At 43.4% G+C, this 23,958-nt stretch overlaps 1 protein-coding gene across 8 annotated transcripts in view; it reads right to left on the bottom strand.

The window, feature by feature from the left end:
- Positions 1-23,550, bottom strand: part of LOC118777828 (disabled homolog 2-like) — a 34,007-nt gene extending 10,457 nt beyond the window's left edge. For 4 of the 8 annotated variants that reach the window (XR_005004978.1, XM_036529026.1, XM_036529027.1 and 1 more), the window contains exons 1-2: positions 2,171-2,450; positions 1,873-2,086 (exon numbers count right to left, since the gene is read on the bottom strand). Coding sequence is in view for 7 of the 8 variants with exons in the window: in XM_036529026.1 (XP_036384919.1) it covers positions 1,873-1,957 (85 nt within the window). In the remaining variant the exon portion in view is untranslated. The other 4 variants (XM_036529025.1, XM_036529023.1, XM_036529021.1 and 1 more) reach the window with 4 other exon arrangements.
- Between the last annotated feature and the right edge of the window lie 408 nt (positions 23,551-23,958).

Here is a 23,958-nt window from a genome sequence, read left to right as displayed (position 1 = left end):
GAGTCACACTTCTCTTTGTTCTCAGATTCTGTTACTTTAGCATGTAAAGACTATAAAAAGTGGTGATCTGACAAAAAAGATCTCTTTCTTGCTCTCAGGCATGTTGTCACACAGATGGACCAAAACAAATGAACCCTCTTATGTCTGCAAGCAAAATCAAGCAATCACTAAAATTATTTGTATTTTATCACAACCCTTGATTGACAGCATACATCTGTAGTATTCAATTATAGATTTTTTATTAAATGTCTGATTTATTATTTCTTAATCAGATGTCGACTTCCAAGCTGGTTACCTGTACAGACATAGAAAGACATTTGGCTGTGGTAGTGACCTATTCACGAATCAGATGTGTATTTCAAAGGGAGTGATCCTTTTTCAATGCACAGTACACATGCAAGATCTTGAAGCTATCCCACAGGCACTGGCCAAGGGCAGCCCCCCAATGTCAAGGTTACGGCGTTAGGGTGGACCCCGGGCAGTGTTGCGTGGCGGTGTGAGAACGTGGACCCCGCGACCCTCTTCACTGGGCCCTCCCGCCCGTGGGAAACAGGATGATAAGCAGCCGCGGGCAGACGTCAGCCCGGAGCTGCAGCTGGGAGGCGGCAGGAAAACAAACTCGGCCTTAATCGAGTCCATCGCCGCCCCTTGCTGCGAGCTCCAGGGCCGCTGCCAGCCGGCTCGGCTTAGCAAAATAAACCTGGTGAGGCAGCGGGTCGAGGAGCCGAGGAGCGCTGAATGCAGCACTGCCATTCTGCCGGGGTGCCTGGCCTTCTGCCGAGACCTTCGGCTGGATGGAATAACACGAGGAATCACTTCAAAGGAAGTACGCAGAAGTTATTAACCAATGATTAGAGCTGAAACTGCCTCAGCAGCGGGGCGCTTTAGTTCCCCGAATGTTGTCCTGACCCCCCCCCCCCCGCTTGCTGCTGAAAGGCAGGCGACTGTGCTCTGGTGACAGAGCGCCTGGGCAGACAAGGCCCTGGGGGCACCATGTAAACTGACACACGGTTTTATGGCTTGTGGCTATGGCGAATGTCCCACTAATGGCATGTCAAAACCCACCCAAGAGGAACAAGGTCAAAAGGAGTTAACCTGAAGCACCCACTTTCAGGAAGATCAGCATGTTTGAACAGCAACGCCGACACGGGCAGCTGACTCAGGCATTTTGGGCTCTTTTTATGTTTTTATTTTTATTTTTCAAGCAGGTTTCTTCAGAGGGCAACATTTTTCTCAGGGTTTGCCTTGAACGTGGACTCTTTTAAATAAACTACAGAATCCACCAATTACAGCCTGCATATACATAAATACATTGTGGATATCACATACAACAAACTGAAACCTCGGAAAGGCAAGCTAAATATAGTTATTCACCATGCTTTCTTTGTCCGCCATAGAAAATGCTTCCTAAAGCATTCCACCTCCAAACAATGAGAAACAGTGGAGTGAGGGACTGTCCTGTGCTGAACTTTGGCTGCATTTTAACATCATTTTACAGTTAATTACATTTAGAGTATTTTTCAGTTAATTACATGTCACTGTAAGTAATAATTATCGTAAAACAGGTTCTATTAGAATCCGAAAATGTGTAAAACACACACACACAGACACAGACACACATGCACACACACTCACACGCATGCACCCACATTTGAAAGGCACACACATTTCAAGGGATTCAAGCAAAGAAAAAACATGACCCAAACACAACGCTCTGTAAATCTCTGCTCGCCCCTGGCAATCACTGGCAGACGGCGTTTAAAAATAAACGCCACAGACACAAATCCGCTTGTGCCAGCCTCTGCTGCTCGCTGAGGGCACACACCCGAGAGGAGAAATCGAACGAGAAGATTCCCACACCCCCCACCTCACCTTTCTTCTTCTCCTTCTTGGAGGGGGTCTTGACGGGGGCTGTCTCAGCCCCGCTGCTTGTGCTGGTCTCCACTTCTGCCGACATGACGGGGTGGGAGGCCCGCCTGGCGGGGTCGCGGGGAGTGGGAGGGGGGGAAGATCCGAACGGGAAAGCGGCTTGGTGGCGGTGTGTTCTCAGCAGCTCCTTTCAGCAAGCACACATACTCCACTGGGCCTGGGGTGAGGGGGAGGAGAGAGAGAGGGGTTACCCGCTCTGCCGCTGTCCTGATTAACGAAAACTCTGAAGCCAGCCACGCACCGCGGACTCCAACCGCATGGCTTTAAAGGCTGGCCAGCCTCACATCTGCTCCGCTGCTCATCTCTGTTACCGTTCGCATCGATCGTCCATGTGCGTGGACCCAGGATAACACGGAAAACTGCGACTGAACCCAGAACGGGGCTCACATTTTCCCCTGGAAAAACTCGTTTCACTCCCGACAATGAGCTTACACATTTAACAAAACATTTATAAAATGCCAAAGGAGCCAAAGAAAGGCACAAAAAGGAGCACAAGTGATCATTCGTCACCATCCCTTTCCTGCCAGTGCGCATAAGGTTACAATAAAATAAACACACTGATACTTCTGCTCCATTCCTTTCAAATGACACCATGTGAGTGGTGGGAGAGGAACTTGCCGTGTAAACCGCAGTGGAAAAAATAACAAAGCAAAACACATTTATCTCGGGTGCACCTCTTGCTGTCAGATGGTCATGATGCTATATAGGTTACATCACCAGAAAAGGCCTCCCGATCTATAAAGGCAAACGCGGCACGTCATGTTCTTCTCCGGTAAAGCCACCCGGCTGCTTGGCTGAAACCGGAGCTGCTCCTACTGCGCCAGTCTGGAATGAGACCTGGGGATGCACGCACGTTTCACACCATTATTCAGCGTAGGAACTCACTCGTCTGACACGCTGAACGCACAGTCTCCCTGCTGGTGAATGGAGGGCAGAATCTTGGCTGCCGCGCTCTTTTTGGCAGCTCGTAAAGGAACAGTGGGGTATATTCACGGAGTGATTGTAGGGGTGTGCTATATGTCTTACTAACACTTAGCTTTTAATGGCTGCCAAGATGTAGAGGCTTTAAAATGGAAAAGTTCACTCACATCACTCTCTCTCTCTCTCACACACACACACACACACACACACACACACACACACACACACACACACACACACACACACATACATACATACACATCACTAACTACACAGTGATGCAAGGCATTATTTAGAAGCAGCATCTGTAACTTAGCCTTTAAGTAAAACTGTAATACATAAAATTGCCCCATGAATCTTTTCCCCAGTGGCCTCTTTTATTTCTCTGGGCCTGGGCTTTGAGGAACGGCTTGTGTTTGACTTCAGACGCTCTGCTGTCGCTTCTACTGGGCGGTTAGCACAGTCAGGAGGGGGGCCTGAGGTGGAGCCACAGCAGCCACGGTTGCCTCTCCACTTCCCAGAATCCTCTGCTTCTCCTGCATCTGGGATCCATAAAGAGTAACTGTCCGTACCACAGCTGGGTTATTTTCCTCTGTCTTCCATCCACCCTGGAAGTGGAAACACTAAGTATAGCTAATATGTAAATGCTCCTGGTTCTTTTCATCAGGTTTTCCCATTTTGCAGAGGGAAGCAGAGCAGTGACATCTATGGCTGTTAGAGCTGTTTTCCCCTCCCTTTGTGGTCCCAGCAATCAGCAGACAAAGGATTCAGTGTATGACTGTGGTCTTCCACTGAATTAGATAACCAAATTAAGAATGCCACAATAAAGGAACAAAAATACATTCATAAATGTAAATCCTGCAACAAATCACAACTCTACACAATATGAAAGAAAGCCACTTATTAATCTTATAATGTATAACTGCGGGGATCAGTCAGATATTCGAGCTCTCTGACTTCAAAGAAGAATTCTACAGCACCAAAAATGGTAGGATTTCCTCCCTTCTTTCCTCAATTCTGAAGACCATACCACATATTTACAAAAATGCAGCAGACCATGTAGGGGTGGTCATTTGCCAAGCTCAATATGCTCATGTGCATCTGCCTGGTTTATGTAATTCCAATTTTAGCATATTCTGCTAGCATGTGCAAAGTTTTTTTTGTCCTATCAATAATAGAAGTTCTTAAAAATATTCATTTACTTTTTTAAACAAAAACATTAACACTCACTGATATGGAGCTCCAAAGTAATTTGGCAAAATGTAAAGATTTTAGATTCCACTTCTGAAATGCTGGGTAAAATTTTCTTCCAGTCTTAGACACATTGAACTTTTCCATATATAATTAGTTTCAAAGCATGAAGGCACTGAATACTATTTCCATAAACAGTCACTGAAAATTAGGAGTAAAGCCAGTTTGAACCACGGGAATAAAAATATCTTTCCAAACATAAACAAGTCACAAAAAGATCCTCATTATCTACCTCACAAGTCAAACTGTCAGTGGATCCTTGGCCATCACCAGGAGGCTACGGCAATCAAGAGCAATACAACAAGAAGAAGTGTCACAGACACAATGTTATTCACATGACTCTTTCGGGCAGGGTTCACTTCACCTTTGCCCTGTCAAAATAAGAGCCCCATGAACACTTGGGCTCATTGTGCTGAGCACAATGAGCAGCACCCAGCCTGATCTTACCTGGCCGTGTTCAGTCAGTCACTGGTGTAATTAAAGGGAGGATCAGAGTGGACTGCACTGAGCGAGTCTATTATTAGAGGCTGGCTTGGAAGGGCAGTGTGGGGCGCAGCAGCTGTGGTTTTTCGAGAACAGCTGTGCATGGGTCAGCGGGGAGTCGCATCCCAGCGGATAAAAAGAGCATTTGCTCCATCACCCCCGGTGTCCTGCGGCCCGCTTACCTCTCACCCACATTTCAGGGCCTCTGAGGCCTTGAGGGTTACACACACAGGCTGAAGCCCAACAGTCGGGATGTAAACCACTCAGGACGTTTTGTATGTGAGTCACGACCTCCCGCACCAGAAGAGTCATAAGTGTAGCTCCAGCACATATTGATCCAGCACATATTGTTTGAGCCACAGTATAAATCATTTGCCCTGCATCTGGCGCACTCAGAAGTACCATATTGTCTCTTGTGCCGTTAGACATGACAGACAAGAAGAGCAGCATAATTATGTATTTAGACACTTGAGTACCCATCCACTTTGATCACAGCTGTACCTGTACTGTGCACAGATATATTCACCTACAGTGGCTGCATGAACAAAACAGCAGCAAGTCTGATGCACCAACAGTCTGATGCAAGCAAAACTGAATGGCATCCATCACACTGAATGGACCATCACACATGGACAAACCAAATCAGTGATTGACTTTTCCACCTGGCAGAGAATGGCTACTGACTGTAATGTAAAATTGAATGAAAGAATTGATATCTGCTCAGTATTCATTTATCAAACGACACATACCTTCCAGGCAGCTTCCTGATGCTCTGCTCCTCAGCAACTAAGCGCAAAGAGCTCGCAAGTAAGCAGAGCAAAAGTTTGGCAGTGGCCAAAGGTTGAGCTATTAAAAAGTTAATAATTTTGCACCGGAGGTTGTTTCCTTCGTATCTCCAGCAAGTGATCCCATGACAGCAATTACCTCAGGCAAGCGGATTATGCTAAATAAGCATATAAGTATACGGCTACAACCAGTATCGACCAATTACAGCTGTGTACCAGCAAAAACAGTTTTAGTGACTCTACAGAAGGCCTGTCAGTGTTCAGTGACTTGTGAAGCAGCAGCAGGAAAACCTTTTTATTTGCTGCAACACAAGGCCACGACATAAGACAAGGGTCAAGATGGTAAGTTTTCAAAATAAGTGCATTTAAGACCAGCTCAGTTAAATGGAAAAAAAGATTATTTTGTCCCGTTAAGCTGAGGCGTCATGGAAACATCAGGTAGCTGTTACCTTAAACCCTTCACGAAGCTCTGTCAACCCACTCAGAGTGCTGCAAGTGCAAGGTTTTAAGATTAACCTGTCACCCAGGAAAAGTTCAACTTTCCCTCTCTCAAGCATCCTAATGTGTTGTAATCAGGTTAATGCTAACTTGCAGTGAGAAATAGGCAAACAGGTGGAGGTGGAAGGACTCTCCTATTCATCATTCTAGGACCACCACCACATGACCACCTGAGAGACACATCGCTGACACATCTGACATTCAACTGATGCATATAATGAGTTAATATTCCAACAAGCTGACATTTAAACCTAATGCCCTTCAGGTCTCTTAGTCCCTTTGACAGGACACAGCCCCATTTGTGCCAGAAGGCAACTGTGGACACAGTGCTGAAGTAGAGACCCTGAACCATAGCAGACAGTCCCCAGGAACACACCACATCCACTGAGGGAAACAGTAGTAGGAAGGGAAACAGTCAGATAACAAAGATAAGGACCATGGGCATTTGCTGCACCAGGAATATTTCATCACAAAGTTCTATAAGCCAGTCCTTATCTAAGGCTATCGCTTACTGATAGCAACAGGAAATATTCTGGGACCATCTAATGCTGATATGAGGCCTCTTGTTATTCAGTAAATTGTGGAGAAATTAAAAGGCACGCTATTACTGATTTAGTTTCTGTCCATTTCCATGCAGAAGCACAACAATGCTGGACACCTAGGTGTCAGCACACAGACGTCCTGCACTTTGGCAGTATGTATGCTTTCACTCCTCTAGGTGCTTCACAGGCGACTCCAGGACGCCATTCAGACAGGAAGGAGGCAAACTGCGCCTTATCTAAAAATTTTCCTGGGAAATGGAGAGATAATTCCCAGCGGCACTTTGGAGGGCTGCTGGCACTGTTCTTCCAGCTCCTCATCTATCTTGATCTCTGTTGGATGCACTTGTTACTTTCAAAAGAAACCGAAATCCTCTCCAGTAGACACATCAAGAAGCCAGCAGCTGTGCGCGAGTATCAGTTTAAGATAAATGCTCGTGTGTCCCCCTGTCTGCCAAAGAATTCTACATGAAAACAATACGGTAACCATGCGCACCCCCACTGTCGCCCTGACAAGACCCCTCCCTCTGTCATTAAACTGTCGTCGAAGCCTGAGGCCAGAATGCAGTGCAAACAAGAGGCAAGAGACGGAGTGTCCCGGAGCAGGAGGGAACAATGGGGAGTAAACACTATGCTGGCCCTGGTGCTGTCCCCTGAAACAGACCAGGCCCCAGAGCCGTAGCTGTGAATTAAATGCTAATGTTCACATCAGAGGGGTTAGCGTTGGGGCAGAGCAGCGGGCTGTAGCGCTGTGCCAGAACTCAACGCTCTCGGGGAGTTGAGGGGGGAGTGTTGGCGTGGTTTGTTGCCAGGACCACCCTCCTTAACCCCTGGGCTTAGTCCCACCAGCACAGACCGTGGCTTTGCGTGCCGCGGTGGGGAGCGGGGACAGCTAATCGCAGCGCCCCGGAATGAAGACATTAGCAGCAGCAGGCAGAGCTCAGAGTAGCCCCCACTCAACAGCTTGTGTGGGAGGACTTCTCTCGCTAAAGAGAGATTTAAGTATTAAAGCAGGTAGTGAGAGCAAAACAAGATACCTTTATCCTGACTGGAGTCCGAGTCAGTAAAACCCACAGCCATGCATTTTTTAAATTCCTACATCAGAGTTTACTCATTCAAAATTAGAATGTGATGTTCTAATGTGCGTACTCACTGCTGATGCTACATGCGTGAATGAGCATTCCATACATCACCCTGTAAGCCTAGAGTCTGACCCTCTGCCTGTTGATCACGTAGGCTGGATGTACTATCAACCAGAGTAAAACCTACAAATAAAGAGGCCTTTTAAAAAGCTGATTTCCAGCAAAACCATTCTCTAGTAATGCAGAGCCCAAAAACCAATTGTAAAAAACACTTGTTGACATCAATGTGTGACTTCTGCTGGAATCCGTTTCATCGTGAGACACTGAGAGACTGACTGAAATCCTCACCATATCTTACATATCATAAGCCATTTCAATTTTGGCTGGACCAGAGCTCCCTTTCAAGATCAAGAGAATAGTTCAAAAGAACATCAAAAGAACACAAGCTGAAATCCACAAATCAGAACGCACCGTTGAGTCATACATACTTTACTAACTAGTAGATATGTATAGGAAGGACCTAAACAAGGGGCTGCATCAGGCTTGCAGAGCACAGGACTGTGTGGAGGGCCTATACGCTGTGCTGTGTGCACTGACAAAGGAGGAAACAGAGCAGCGCTTCAAAGGCTCTCCTCTCTTTCCTGATGTTTCCATGACTCCCAGACACAGCGCAGACAGGCACTGGAACACACTGCTGGCATGGCTGCTGGCAAAGGCTAAATCTGCCCTAGAGCGCTTCCAAAATGTAAAGCACACCGACTGAAAATGGCACTAGATGGACAAGGAAAGGCTGTTTCTACTTTTTAAAATTATTATTTTACAAGAACTACATTTTGTATCCTCAATACAATAGCAAAACAGAATATGTTTCAATAAGTGTGGTGAGATTAAGAGATCCATCAAGTAAGGACACATAAGGCTTCTTTAAAACATCTGTCTTCATTTAAAGTCTCTTTAAACAGGAGGATTCTTGATGGTAGTTCAGCGATAAGTTCAGTGGAGAACAGTACAGATCTGAAACAAAGTCTCCCCGATGTGAAATGGAAAGACAACATTCTCTGTAACAACCCTAACTCTTCTAATGGGAAGCTGTTCAGACTGGCCCACGCTAAAGACACGGGAACTATCCCACATTTTTCACATCACTTGTGTGGCCTCACACCGTGTCTGTTATATGGTTGAGCTCTAAAAAACAACACACCAAAAGGTCAGTGCTAGCAACTGAAAAGCCACTGCAAGGAAACTCAGCAAGCCCACAACATCCGAGTGAAGGACGAGCATTAGAAAATGCTGAAATCTTAACAGAGCAGCAACTTCCAGGCCTCACACAGACCGGGGTATAATGTGACTGTGTGATGATGGAAATATAACACGTATTTCTGAGCGACATCAGTAGTACAATCACTCTGGTGTTTTGCAGTAGAAGGCCACAGGCCAGACAAAGTAGCATGCAACCTGGATGACAATCTGCATGGAAACATTTCTCAATGCTGCGATATGTCATTTTTAACTTTTGTTATTGAGAATTTTTAACAATGGAAAGATTTCACAACCAAATAATTTCAGCTTATACCTAGAGACAAATGATCATTTGCTTTTTAGTGCAGAAGAAGAATATCAACCATATATCTGGTCATATTTAAAGTAGATGTCTTGTCAATTCACATTTTGGCTTGTTAGGAAAGACCTCTATCCACACTGCATTGCCAGTCATTTATGGTTGACATTATGAGAGCTATTGCGCTGGCACAATAAAACAGTAAAATGTGCTTTTGCTTAGAATGCAGTTTTCAAATTTTCAAAGACAAGTTCAAAGGGCAAACTGCCATTCAGTTCATGTTTTACTGACCTGCAGCAATAGACCCGCAATATAAAAGCAAACCACGATGACACTCTCTCCTTACGGAATTATTAATCATATACGATACTTGATAGCATGCAGAAATGGCATGCGCAAATAGGTTTCCTCTCTTCATATTGGTGTTGACAGCTCCTTATCAAACAGGAAATGATTAGCAGCCACTTAATGGCTGTTAACCCTGAAGTTGGAAGATAAGTTGAGGCAGACAGTTCCAGTGGCACTTCCAGTTACAGACCTGATAACACTTCTGCCTCCCTTTGCTTTATGCCTCATTCATTGCTTATACTGGGTATGCTTGAGCTCACAATAATATGGTTCTATCAGATATTTAGCTGAAAAATGGGGTAATACAAGAATGCACTCAGTTGTCTTTTCACTTTATAGAAAGTTAAACACCTGAGTTTGCTTTTTGGAAGCATGTTCAAAGTCATTCAGATGTGATACAAAACAATGCTATGATCTGGAGTCTGAAAAATCTGAAGCTAATCTAAACCTCTAAACCTAGCATTGTTTACCACCTCTATGGTCTACCTGCGGCCCACCTTCCACTGTTTGTCCTGTCCGTCAATATTCCCCCAAGTACAAACTTAATAATTCACCTGACACATTCTTTAGCATTCATATTTTCAAAAGACATGAGCAGATGGGCTTCACCTGAAACTGAGGTTACAATCTGGATTAATCATGAAATTAAGAGGTGATCCCTGCACCTAGGTCGCTTGTCACCATGTGACTCACAGGTGTTAGTCACGTTTAAGCAAAATCAGTACGATCAGCTTTAGCGTCATTCACTCTCCCAAATCTCAGCGCTGAGTTTGTTGGTAGGGGGGCAGGAATCTTTTTTCCTGTGATAATTTTGTTACTGCAATATTGCCCAGAGGCAAAGAAAGTGTTTTAAGAGTTAAAATATAACTAGATCTTCCTGAATTTGATTTTATCTGTTTCTTTGGACTACAGTCTTTGTTTAACGTCCATTTGATAAAGCTGTTGTAATAAAGTCAATATGCCTCAAACACAAAATAAGCATTTGAATGTCCATGCATTAGAGTTACAACAGATGAAAATTCACAGACAAATTACCATGTCATGCTAATCAAGGGAAACCAATGAAGCTAGTGACAATCTCGCTTTCAAGGCACCCCCCTTTAGTGGAAAAGGACACATTCCTTTCTGAGAGGGACAGGGCTTGCCCAGACTGGGCCATCATTCCAGCCAGATCATTTAACAGCCTGCGCAAGTGAGAGGTCTCCAGCTCTCTGCGGGTCAGTCCCACAGCACAGAGGGTGATCTGACTGCGGTAAACCAGACACCAGCTCAGTCAGAGGTCACAGGATACACGGACACACTGCGGATTGAGGGATGCATGCCACCACTTCCTGTCTGCGAAGGCCATGACAGAGAGACATCACTGATTTGCCCTTCTGCAGGCTCAGTTACACCAAAGAGCCAGGTGCCCTCATAGCCCGGGCTACGAAAAACAGAGAAAGTTGACTCTATGAGGTCATTTAACATCAGAGTTGGATTCTACAAGTTTAAGGTAATACCTTTTTCTTGGAGACTATGAAGTTCAAAGGTCAACTTTCCTTATGGATCCGATTAGGTGAAAACTATTTTGCACTTCCCTTGGCTCTTTTTTTGTTTCTTCCAAGAGAATGAGAAGAAGACGTGAGTGTGAGTCCAGATTTCACAGCCTTCATGAGTGATGCAGGAAAACACAAGCATGCAGTGCAAATGTAATCTCTTCATTGACTAATGCCCATTCCATGCAGGCCCCTCTTTGATCAAATCCATTTAATAAAATTTCAACTGCAATGACAGTTGCTCCGACAGACATACATTACTACAATACTCACCGAGATGAATAGTTGCGTACAACACGCAAACCGGAAACGCAAACTTCCCTTTTTCACGCTGCCACTCGCTAAAAAAGGAGTCTGAGAGGGGCTAGCAGATGAGACTGAAAAGAGAGTCATTCAGAGGAGCCGGTAGGCAGAGGAAGGAGGAGCAGTGGAAGGATATCAAGGACAGCCCCAACATCTGCTTCAAATAAAACTGCACACGTCAGGCAGCCAGAAAACTGAGGGCTCATCCTGTATATGGACCCGAGCCACACGGGCCCCAGATGAACTTTCAGAGAACCGGCCATCTTCAAGGCCTATAAAACACGGCCAAGTGATGACTTGACTATACGTTCTGGTTGTTTAGTAACTTGAATTGAAGCGGAATGACTGTGACTTTGTTCCATTAAAGGGGTTGTGTCAGCAACTGTCGAAAGGCCCAATAAAAAGCCAAACACCTAGACAGCAGTCTTAGTGGTGTCTGCCAGCATTTCAGTTAGGAGGGTTTACAGGTTAACCAACCAAGACAGCAAAATAACTTCCCCCACTCACCTTAATCTGCCCAGCAAGGTTTAGGGGGCATTAACTGTCATTTCCTCTATCAAAGAGCTTCAGAAACACAAGCTGTCTTTATGCTTAGTCTTTGTCATTAATCTGAAGATCCATTTAGGAGTGGTCTCCAAAGTGTAAAAAGATGGAAATGGCTGTGCACAAGATTTAATCTATCATTTCCTAAAGTGCCACTGGAGCAGAAGTGTTAACGCAAATCTCTCACCAATGAGTTCTGAAGTCATGTACATAGGGTCTTGGGGCTTGTGTCATGTAATTACCACACCAGAAAACAAAAAAGAAAAACAATGTACATACACTGTTCAGTAGAGAGCTGACTGAATGACAGCTAGGTCGCTAGCTGACTCAGCTAGTAATGGTGCTAATAAAGACAATACTGTGCTTGTAAGAGTTCAACCCAGTAATAACCCAACAGTGCATGCATTTCAAGTGTACAACTACTGTAGCTGTGTACTACATGTGGCATGTAATGCAAAAAGATGGAAAAGGTTGTACTTTCAGTGCAGGTGATAGTGTAAATGTAATCGGTTTTAGAATCACAATGTTGAAACTGCTGTAGGATTGGAAGAACTGGAGAGTATAAAGACATCTATTTCTGCTCCCTCTGGTTAAGTACAGATATATTAACCCACTGCTCAGAAAACGACTAGCTTTGTATTTGTGCGTTAGGTAGATGTCATTAGTAGGGTCCAAATGCTGCTGCACTGACATCATGCCTGCATTTAGAGATAATTTCTTTCATGAATTCCAATCATCACAGCATGGCGTCACAGCAAGCCCCAGCCATAAGCCTCCTTTTCTGAGAGTCAGAGGGGAATGAGGTTTGGTAATTGTCTTAAATTTAGGAATATGCACTGGGAGAGAAAACACATGCAAAAAAATGTTGGTATGTCTGCCTTTGCTTCCCACAAACACAAAATTCACAGTTGGGAAGGACTGTCTGGTCTGTGAAGGACATTTTTCATTCTCTGATTCAAACAAATTTGTCACATCAAGTTAACTGGGATGACAAAAGTTCCCCTCGTAAAAGCCCAATACCAGCCTAAAACATCACTAAACGTTATGAGGGAAATCAAAGACAAAGATTCAAGTACCCTGATCAAACAACATGCCCGAGTCCATAGAAATGATTTACTGATTCAGGTCTAAGGAATAAACGGGTTTCATTCAACGTGTTGATCTGCCAGATTATGTGCATGAACAAACACTGCAATTGTGCAAAAATGTGAAAGATGGAATAGGTCAGTGTAAAATGATGTACCAGCCACACAAAACTCTGAGAATAGATTCAGCACAACAGATTAAAAAAGTGATATTTTGCGGGATGCATCCAATTTGTCAACAGCAAGGGAAGATTTAGCCAAAATGTGAGACATTGTGAGAGACATCATGTAAAAAATGATTTAATGCTACACCCATCAAGGGTAATTCATTGTAACAGAAATATAGGCAGCGTATCCTTCAATTATTGAAGGACCCCCCCCCCCCCCAAATGCAGGTCGACCACATGGCACATCAACCAAGCCTTCCCTGCGCTCCCCAGAGATAGTCACTGTAGTGGAATCATGGCTCGCCCGACAGTAGCATACTTCGCCTCAACAGGAAGCATTGAGACAAGTGGGTTTTGCCATTAGTTGGAAGGGAAATTTATTAAATGTGAAACTAAATAAGTGGAGTATTTCCCGGACCCTAATGAATTTAAACTACCCCATATTTTACTGCCAAATCGTTACGACAGACAGGGAGCTTTATAGGAGTTTAAAAATGTATGCGAGCATCCCGATTAACAAGTGACTCCGCTGACAATGTGCGTTATACTGTTTTTTTCCGTTATTAAACCAATTTCTTTTTCCAGCACTTAAAGCTGAAAGAATTTTTAGGAGTATCCCATAAATGAGACATTTGGCTGTGTGTTGTAATCGATTAAGAATGACCACAAACTGAATAAAAATGATAAAGTTCCAGTTTAAATATCAATGATTTTACAACGAACGGAAACTACAGATACACTGGAAACCAAAACTAAATCCTGCTAGTGAACGTTTATTATATTATATTATATTATATTATTATATTATATCTCAGACTCCGGAAACATACTGTGAAGAGTTTGGTCAAACGCTCATTGCTCTTCCACGAGTTAATACCTGCGCAGAGTTAAACATTCTCTTGCGAACCAAAACATCGACACATATTACCGTTTTGAAGCTTCGACATCAAATGCTTACGGCTCACGGAAACAACGGAAAATAGCAATTAAATTCTCTGCGTGCAGATACAACGTGCTCCACAAACCAAGCAAATTCAAGGAAACTGGCTAAACCACGGTCACCAAAGCTCAACCAAATTCTTCTACAACTAGAGATAAATATGGTTAGTTTGCTACCTGCGTTGGTCTTCAACAACCCGACCCTAAATTGTTGAGAAATGCTTAATTAAAAAGCGCAGGGCATGCAGCTGTACAGACTCACCGTCATCAAGCTTTCTTTGCTGGATTCTTCATGTTCCAAAAAGATTTTCCCGGCCGGCAAACAAGATGACAGTAAGGATCCAGTTGACTCGTTTCCCGGCCGTATGTGGATTAAAGCAAGCTTTCAGCCTCTCAGAAATGGTTCTAATCTGATGTTGGCAGCTAAGAACTGCCCTGGAATGCGCAGTGATGCCTGGGCCGGGTTACTCCCCCTCAGAGCGGAGCTGCTATTTCAGATTTTAACCCACCACGCGCCGGAACAGCGCTGGGGTACAAATACTTTTTTCTGTAATGACAGCAGGTAGCCGCAAATGCAACTGACCGTGACACGTCGAGCATGTGGGCAATTACGGGTACATTAGCTAAGTGATAAATGCCCGTATCAAGCGATTGTGGAAACAAGGTGTGTGGATGTAGTCAATTAAAAATAGATATGTTCAATAAATGTATATCTGATTTGTTTGACGTCAGATCATATCTTAAGTCAATCAAAGTACATGTTCATGAGGCTCTGCACCTGTGAATAGTCTTTCTGTGTGCACTTTTTTTTGAGCTGGGTCTGAAGGTCTGACATTGCTAGGCTCAGCTTTCACCCTGTGTCTTCCTGCTTCTCAAGGCAGTGCAAAGGATACGTTTTCCTCAATGATTATGGGTCTCGGGCCTCTTTGTACTGACGCCCAGCTCTCCATGCCAGCAAACGCTTCGACATCAGTGCTGCTGTGTGGGGAAGGGAGAGACAGCTTGCAGGAGGGTCGCGTGGCTGAGGACTGCTGCCCCGACTTTCTCTCAGCAGCTCTTTAAAAGAGCAGCTCATAGGGATTCCCAAGGGTGACCACGCAGAGGGGTGTTTGACATCATAGTCAGACATCTTACCCTATCAGCACTCTGAAGAACTTCAGCCACTCATTAGACCGTGATAATATAGCAGTGATGGCCTAGACTATATTGCATTGCTTATTAATCATAATGCTCTTTGTTGGCATCGTTCCCATGTGTCTCAGAGAAGGTATTTATTGTGCAGTATATTAGGAAGGTCATCATAGGAAAAAACAGATATTCATCTAACATATCACAGAATCACAAGTCGATGACACCTAGGTTTATCTTCCAGGTGAAATAAACTGAAGCAGAATAAGTCAGAACAAAACAGGAAAAGAGAGGAGAAACACACTCCTACAGTGGTAAAGCCTTACAGCTCTGCTGGCCCAGTCTTTCATCTACTGTATGCAGTAACAAGACGGCAATCATTCATTCTAGAGTTGCACCCATGAGGAGGAAAAGCCTTCATACAGAACCTATACTCGACCATGTTAAGCGCTGTGGAATGTAACAGATATGGTCTCAGAACAGATGGAAACAATTACTTAAGACATTTCAGAGGGACCTCTGCAATGTTATGATTTGAACATATGGCAGCAGAGAGAGAGAGAGAGGGATTGAGAAAGATAGAGAGAGAGAGAGGGAGGAGAGAGGGAGAAGGAGAGAGAGAGGAGCCGAATGCCATGATTCCCAAACAGTCTGCCAGTGTTTCGGAGGAACTGAAAACCTCCTGCCGAGCAAGTCCCCACCCCTCTGGTCAAAAACAAACAAACATTCCAGAATACACAGCTTGTAATGTGGGTTTGGGTTTCGCAGCTTTGCCACACAGCTTGCATTTTTTGGAAAGCGTCACTTTTTCCAGCAGTTACAGGTACATGTTTTTTGACCTTGCATCTGTGCTTCACAACAGCTGACAGAAGGCCTGGCCATGGCTGCTGCAGGGCAGCGAGAGGAACTACCTCACTGCCGCCTCGTTTACACGGGGGAACACATTCATAACAGACAACCGACAGTGTCTCCTTCCTCATGGGGCTATTGCCCATAGTTTTTCACTATAGCATCAGAGCTGCACAAGTTTTAGTGCCTGCGACTTGTATTACTTGCTGTTTTGTGTAGTATCCCAATGTGTTTGGGATTCTGTGATGTAGTGACTGTGATGTATGGTAGTGTACTTGGCTTCCCTTGTATAGTCAGGCTGCATGAGTTAACTTGTGATAGGGCTTGAATCACATTATGCTCACACTTACAGGTCTGGGAGTGCTGTTAGCCTGGTCTGGCACTGCTGCTCATTCAACTTGAAGATACACTTCTGTTCTTCTATGCTGAACGTCACTCTGGCTAAGAGTGTCTGCTAAATGAATGTAATGTAATGTATAACAGAAAGTATAATAAGAAAAGCCATGTTTGGTATTTATTTTCAAGGGTCCCTCTTTGATCTTCACATATGCAGTTACGCAGGTTCACCAACCCCCAGGTCCCAAAATGTGGCAGGTCCAAACCTCCTTCCAATATCTGTATCTCAGTGCTATATGAGGTCCCCACCTCCCTTTTCTGAGTCTCCAGTATCTCTAAAAGGGGTAAGGTAAAGGCACTGAATTTTGATGGATGTGAGATAAGCTATTTCAAATCCCTCTTCCGGCACTGGTCTAATTCCAGAGTCATTGCTTTTGTAGATTTGTCATTCAAGGACAAAAAGCTATGTCTGTGTTTTCATTTAGACAAAACCCTTCATTTTACTTTGTAGCTGGTGTAAGTCTATGAGCCAAAGACATGTTGATACAAGTGATATTCCAAGTTTTTAAATTATTATTTTAATAAAACAGCATTCGTGATGATTACATTTTAAACTTAAGGACATCTCAGTTTTGTTTACAAGTATTGCTTGTGTGTAACATTTGGTTCGAAAGGTTTGAAAGACTATAAGGACTGTCAAAGACTATCAGACTCCCAAGCAACTCAAGGGCAGTCAGGGAACAGAACAGTCATCAGAACAAGGCACTTCTTAATACAGTTGCTTTCAGAGACAGTCTCTTGTTTGCTTATTTTTGAAAGATTTTTGTCTGTCTGAGAACACATTTTTCCAGTGTCCACCGGGAATATATATAAAAACAAGTGGAAACTTCTAGTCGGTTCATATCAAAGTGCACATTTGTGACCTTGTGCTGATGTGTAGGAGCTGATGACAGCTCTTACAGAGAAATGGTTTGTTTCACAGCTGAAGAAGAGGTAGAGGGAGGATATGTGTGTTTGCCTCACTGGCCTTGGGACAGAGCGCTGCTGGCAAAAGAGGTCTTCCTTCCTGTTCACATTTCCTACCATTTGCTGACAGTGCTTGTTATCCACAGGGAAATGGCAAAGCTGCACATATTCCAAGTGCTTGGTGTCATCACTCTTTACTGTACTTTTTTTAGATTACAAAAGAAAATGGTGTGAAAATCATTCTCTCTGTTCACATCCTTTTCCAGAACAACATGTTATCTTGTTCAAAGTGGCAGTGGAAATGCTCTCCTTCGAATTCAAACATGCAACCTACTGGTTGCAAGTCAATCAATCAATCAATCAATCAAATTTTATTTTATAGCACATTTTCACTGTTCAGATTGTCACAATGTGATGTACACACAGCATAGAGGAATTTCCAGAGCGAATGGAAAAAAAAAAAAACAAGCAAATAGGGAAATCTGGAAAATTATTCTCTGACCCCTACATAATCGTACACTGCTGAAGAGTGCTGCCTTTGTGTAATATAGTGCTGCTAAAATCAACACAAAAGTAAATAGGAGGAAGACTGGACCCTGAGAGTAATACAACATTTGCCACTATACCAGTCTCTGTGAGTGCTTTAAATTAGAACAGGGCTGGTAACCAAAAGGTTGCTGGTTCAATTTCCTGCTAGAAGACTGCTGTTGTACTCTTGGGCATGGTACTTACCCCACAATGCCTCAGTAAATATTTAGCTGTATAAATAGATGAAATTGTAACTTATGTAACTCACCCTTGTTAAGAGCAGCTGCTAAATGACAATAATGTAATCTGGATAACAGCAGACCAAATGGCAAAGCACATCCTAGATTTCTCTGAATCTAACTGCTCCTTGCACATGGGAAGACTATGTATGTAAATGCATTCTTGTAATTAATTATACCCCTCAAAAACAGTTCCAGTGCATGGGAAAAATAGACAGGTTTTGTCTGGACTGAAATGTTTAAGAATGATAATGCTCAGGAATGCATGTCTGACCTTGGCTTTACAGTCTCAGTGGGAAATGAGGGCTGGGCCAATGGCTTACACCTCCCCAGACATGTCTGTAAACATTGCAGCCATCCACCAGCTGAGGCCCCATTTTATTTAGACTAATGTGACGTTCTGTTTCTATGGCGATGCGCTTGTAGCCTGACGCTCCTTCTCATTGGCTTGAGCAAACAGCAGCTCCAAGCTTTCCAGCAGCTACTTGCTAGACTTCAGGAGGTGCTTCTCCCTTGATTTATGGACAACATGCAGCAAAGAACCAAGCTTCCCTTCGATGCCCCAGAGTGGAGGGCACTCTGAGACCCAAATCAATGTCTGGTGAGGACATTCATTCCCCTCCTTTTACTGTAGGTCACTGGCTGAATGACGTCAGGGCTTATTCGGGGTTTTCATTCACAAAAAGCTCATTTAACGGGAAGCATTGCGAGATAAAGGCCATATTCACCAGGCAGCTTTGGTGGTGCATATCGGAGGAGATGGAAGGTTCACAGTAAGTTCCCTGTGTATGCAACAATCCACACTGATCCCCATTGTCACAGCACTAAATGAAACCAAACATTTGATGTTATGGATGAGATGACCCTTGGAAAGCAGCTGCTTATAGTAAAGCCTCAGATTTATATCACAGCCTCTCTATTAAAATACAGCCACATTCATTTTTTCTCAGCCTTTCAAAAGACAAGGCCTTCACTTTTTACCACATGCATCTGTGTGTTTACACAAGTAAACAAGGACTGGTTTACTGTCAAAATATCTCCCTCTGTTAGAGCATATTTTAAAGGTTCAACCAAATTTTTAATGATCAGGTCTGAGTCTGATTGTGATGGAAGAGACTCTTTGTCTTTTAGTGTCAAGAGCAAGAACAGAACCTGAGGCAAGTGTGGTTGTATTTTATTGTTCAGCAACACAGGTGCAGTGTCTTGGAAGGCAAAATCACAGAGGGAATTTCAGCTTTCAAAAGCTTCAGGGCCATGATAGATCCTTTCCCACAAAAATCGATAAATATGTGGTCTCTGACAAATGCATTTTCATTTGCTTTTTCCATTCCCAATATTTCACGTTACAGAGAGAGTGGAGGGAGGTGTTGCAGGATGTGGGCCAGACACAGGGTGCACGGAAGGTACTGTGGAGACGGTCAGGGTTGGGGTTTCTCCATTTCAGGAGGTCATGCCGAATGAGAACAGACTTCTTATCTCCCACTTTCAGACTGGTACAATGAACATCTTTGGAAGAGAAATGTCCACCCATGTGGGGTGAATTCCTGGGTTTTAATCAGTCTTTGTGCCCCACTCTGAAGAGAGGCAAAGGTCATGGCTCTGAGCACTCAGAGCACAGCAAATGTCCCAGCTGGAGCATGAATTATGGGTCAACAAGTGTTCTATTTCCTAAAAACAGGGGTGGCCCATTCATCTCAATGCACTAAATGTGGATTGAATGTTTGTAGAGAAGTTAGATCCTCATTCATTTCACCATTGAACAGTATATGTATATGAATTTAAATGTATTTTTTGTCAAAATATAAATAAAATATGTGCTTAACAAAGTATGAAAGCCTCTCTATAATTGGTGACACTTCATGATGTTGTAACTGACCCTCAGAAAAAACGACAAGCTCATGTTAAGACAGCACAAGAACAGGGAAAACAAGTCAGATGTGAAGTGCCACTGCCAGAGTGATCTGACGCCTTGTTTACAATCAAAGCAACCTAAGTATTGAAGTGTGCTTAAAAGCGGCCACACTAACATGATCAATTCCACTTACAGCCAAGTGTACATGTGGTGTGATTAAATACAGGTCACAGCAGGTACAGCTGGCTGACCCATGCATGCTGTGCCTAGCTAGCTAGCTAGCTGAATAGCTAAGTACATGTGAATTAAAAAGCAAAAGACAGGAAACGAGAACCATTTTCTAATGATGTTCTGGAGTTACAGACCAAACAATGCAGGGGCATATTCAACCGCTAGTAAGACATCAGGTGCTGGTTTTTAGCTAACAAAAGTTAGCTAGCAGTTGTGCTGGTTGCTTCTTGTACACTACTTTAAGAGAAGTGGGATGGAAAGAAACACACCATCCCACCTACCATCCTTCTGGAATACACTGTATGTCAAAGTAATGGAATTAACATCTGTAGATGTAGCTATGTACCCTGGACCTGTCCACCCTGTCCTTGCCAAACACAGCTCCTGTATGCAAACCCACAAATACTAATACTATACAACATGAAAAGGCTTCCTATTTGGCCATGGCATGGTAATATTTACCAAGTGGTATAAGGTGCCTTTTACATGAGCATATTGTGTAAATATACAGTATATATTGTATGCATATATCATGTTTTAACATGCAAGAAATGTGTTCGAAATGACATTCTTTGAGAAATTTAGGAGAAGCAGTGAAAAGCTGAGTTGGCAGTTGCACTTCTACTGCCTAAGCATAAAATCTTAAGTTATGGCCCAGTTATCACTGCACTTACTTCCTGTCGGGACAGCTCTAACCACAATCAGAGCTTGATTACTAAAGGTTACACTTTACTACTAAGCCTTTATAAGCTTCCATACAAAACCTCAGTACAACCCAGAAAGCCAGTAAATACCAGTCATCTGTATAGTCACTGAACTGTCGTGATGACAAGGATTTTAAAGAACAAACCACTGATGACTGTGAACAAAAAGAGGAACTGTCACATCATAATTTTCAGTAAAATTGTGAGCAATTTTCCAATCTTTATAAAGAACAGTATGACACATTACCAACAAAAAGCCTGAGACAAAACCTCATTAGTGAGGTTTAGCTATAGAAATGTTTGGTATGTCAAGAAATGCTTTTCATTTATTAATGAGTTCATAGGTTTGTTAAACATTGCTTTCATATGGAGTTCATATGGAGTTTCATACTGAGTTAAGCTCAGTTTCCCTGTATGTGCTTGAAAGGACAACTTACATGATGTGAAGGAGTGTTTCTTTGTTGTGTGAACCCTTCCCTACTATTTATCCTTGAGTAGAACAAGTGGCAACAGCTTTTTTGAAAGTGTTTAAAGGAAGATGACAGCGCTTTCATAGACACTGCCCTCAAACTCTGCCAGTACAGCTCTCTCTCATGGACCAGAGACAGGTACTCACTCTGAGACTGAACAGTGTGCTGGAATTGAACAGGGGCTCTTGGAGGACCCTCACACCCTAGGGCCGTTGGAGTCCAGAACAGTTTGTTTAAGACCCTCCAAATGCTGCAGAACTGGAGGATCTGGGAGCTCTTCTCATACTGGCTAGCACATGGGAGGTCCCTGGTTTTTTAGCTTTTGTCAGCAGCTCCAAAGTGGGATTGTAGCTTGCGGTGATGAATAGTCGCTTCACACGCCCAGACCAACAGCCCTCCTCTGTGTATGACTCATCAAATTATTGTTTTACCCTGGATTTGAACCTGGCCAATGCTGATATAGTAGCTGAAGCACTGAGAACAGTTTTGGTTCCCCTGAGGGACCACATGCCTGTGGCTGAGCTCTGGGTGTACACAACAGTGAACAGCTACAGATGAGTTTAGTGGATGGCCAGCTTGCTGTGTCTGTAGTCTGTTCTTTGGGGTACCTGTACTGCTCACAGTTTGCCAGCCTACAGGGTGGAATTTTGAAATGAGCTAATATCATGGAGGGTGAGAGCTGCTGAATATTCCAGTAGTGGAAACATTGATTTTCCTTCTGATGCTGATTCTTCTGAACTTCCACTTCTTATACCTGTCTGTCCGTTACTGTATCACAGGTAACACACAGGCTAAGTGCCCTTGTTGGGACCACTGATGAGAGGAATCATAGTGGCACAGAAAACAGCATGACACAGTGTGCACAGCATCATACAATGGCACAGTCATGCACAAACAAAGCACACCGCATAAGCAGCACAAACAAGGAATCCATGAGGAAATTAAACTCAGGGAACAAACAGACTCAATATATTAAGAGTCTGTAAATCAGACCTGCTGAATCTGCTGTATCCAAATAAAGAATTTACCCACTTTCCCTCTCAAGTATGTATTGACTTTTGTCCTTGAAAAGTGAAGCTTGGCTGCAAACTCAAGTTAGAAAGTTGGATGCACATTTTAAAACTGATGATTTTATGTTGCTGATACTGCTTCAGAGTTCCTGCATATGTGCACACTGACACACCTGTATGAAAAATGTTTTATGTGCGAGAAAGTAGATTTGCCAGAGCGTAGACTGTTTTTATTGTGAGGCTCTCTGTAGTGTGTCCAGCTGAGAGAAGCAGATCATATGCAGTTTTCTGCCACAGAGGGCAAAATGAACTCTCAGTGGAATCACTGACCAAAAGTATCTAATTACCTCTGAACAGGCTCTAGTAGTGGAAATGGTAAAAGACTGAGCACAGAGAAAATGAAAGCCTGTCCCCAGGATTTTTCAAAGCACACCAAAGCACACAGGGAATCAAAGGGTTGAAGGTTATCAAGCAGCAGGACACTCTCCACACCACATAATAACCAGTGTGTTAATAACCAGTGTGCTTTTCGACTTGATCCACATGAACTGTGAGTGACATTACTTTATCTTATGAGGAAAGTAATGGTGTCGATTTTTTTTTTTACATATGTACTTCATATTCTCCAAAATTATTAGTAATCAAGAAAAAAGTTATCCAAATATTGCATTTGAAAATTATGGTTCAAATGTTTGTACATGTGCTCATGGTGCAAAGAAATGAACAGTGCAAAGCCATTGTAATGAGTCTCCTCATGGGCTGCCTTCACTCACTGACTTTACTTTCAGCTGCTTGCTGGTTCTAAGTGTATACTGCCATTGACTGGCAGTTTGACGTTCAAATTCACAAATTATTTTCATGCTGTGCCAAAATGAAGTAGATTCATAAGAACATCAAAATCTGCAAATAAAATAATTTGACATGATTCCAGCCACTTTCAAAAGCAGGACCAGAAGCAAACAGAGCCAGTGTTCCCTGGGGAAATATTTCTTATTGCATCCTCAGGAGAGAGGATACTTAAAACATTACTTCTCAAGCGCTTGGCCGGTGCCAGAAAAGTTCAGAAAGCTACAATCACGGTGCAAATTACAGTCCCCAAAGCAAACAAAATTGCAACATAAGGTTTGCTTTTTCTCCTACCGTGAAGGTGGTTGGATCCAATTTCAGCCCAAAAGGCGATGATTTCCCTCCTCACCTTATTATTTCCTATTTTAAGGGCTTCAGCTGGTGACCTGGGACTTGGAGAGCCCTCTTCCTTTGTCTGTGTGAGAGTCAGTCCCGAGCCCCAGCGCAGTACACAAAACCTACATGACAGCAACAAAGGAGTCCAAGTGCCCTGCGTGCGCGTGCCCCTAGAAACAATACTGCTGAAAATGCTGAAAAGTTTAAGCCCAGCTAACGCTGTATTAGGTGGGAAAAGCTGGCGTGTTGCCTGGGATAGAACAGTGGCTGCCTTGTCAAAGGCTAAACCAGGTGTATAACTGTACTCAGGCACTTATTGCCCCAATCTTGCAAAACAGTAACCAAAAAAGGACACATTGGGAACTTGTTACTCTATTTGTTGGAGTAGAAACAGCTGAGTACAAGACAAGCAAAATATTGGAAGGAACACATCAACCCGAAAGAGTTTATAAATAGCCCCCTAAACTGTTGATTAACCCTTTATAGGATAGGAGATG

Source organism: Megalops cyprinoides, chromosome 5 (assembly GCF_013368585.1).
Source record: "Megalops cyprinoides isolate fMegCyp1 chromosome 5, fMegCyp1.pri, whole genome shotgun sequence".
Classification (NCBI taxonomy): Eukaryota; Metazoa; Chordata; class Actinopteri; order Elopiformes; family Megalopidae; genus Megalops; species Megalops cyprinoides.
The sequence above is the reverse complement of the archived record's forward strand: the minus strand, read 5'-3'. Positions and strand labels throughout refer to the sequence as shown.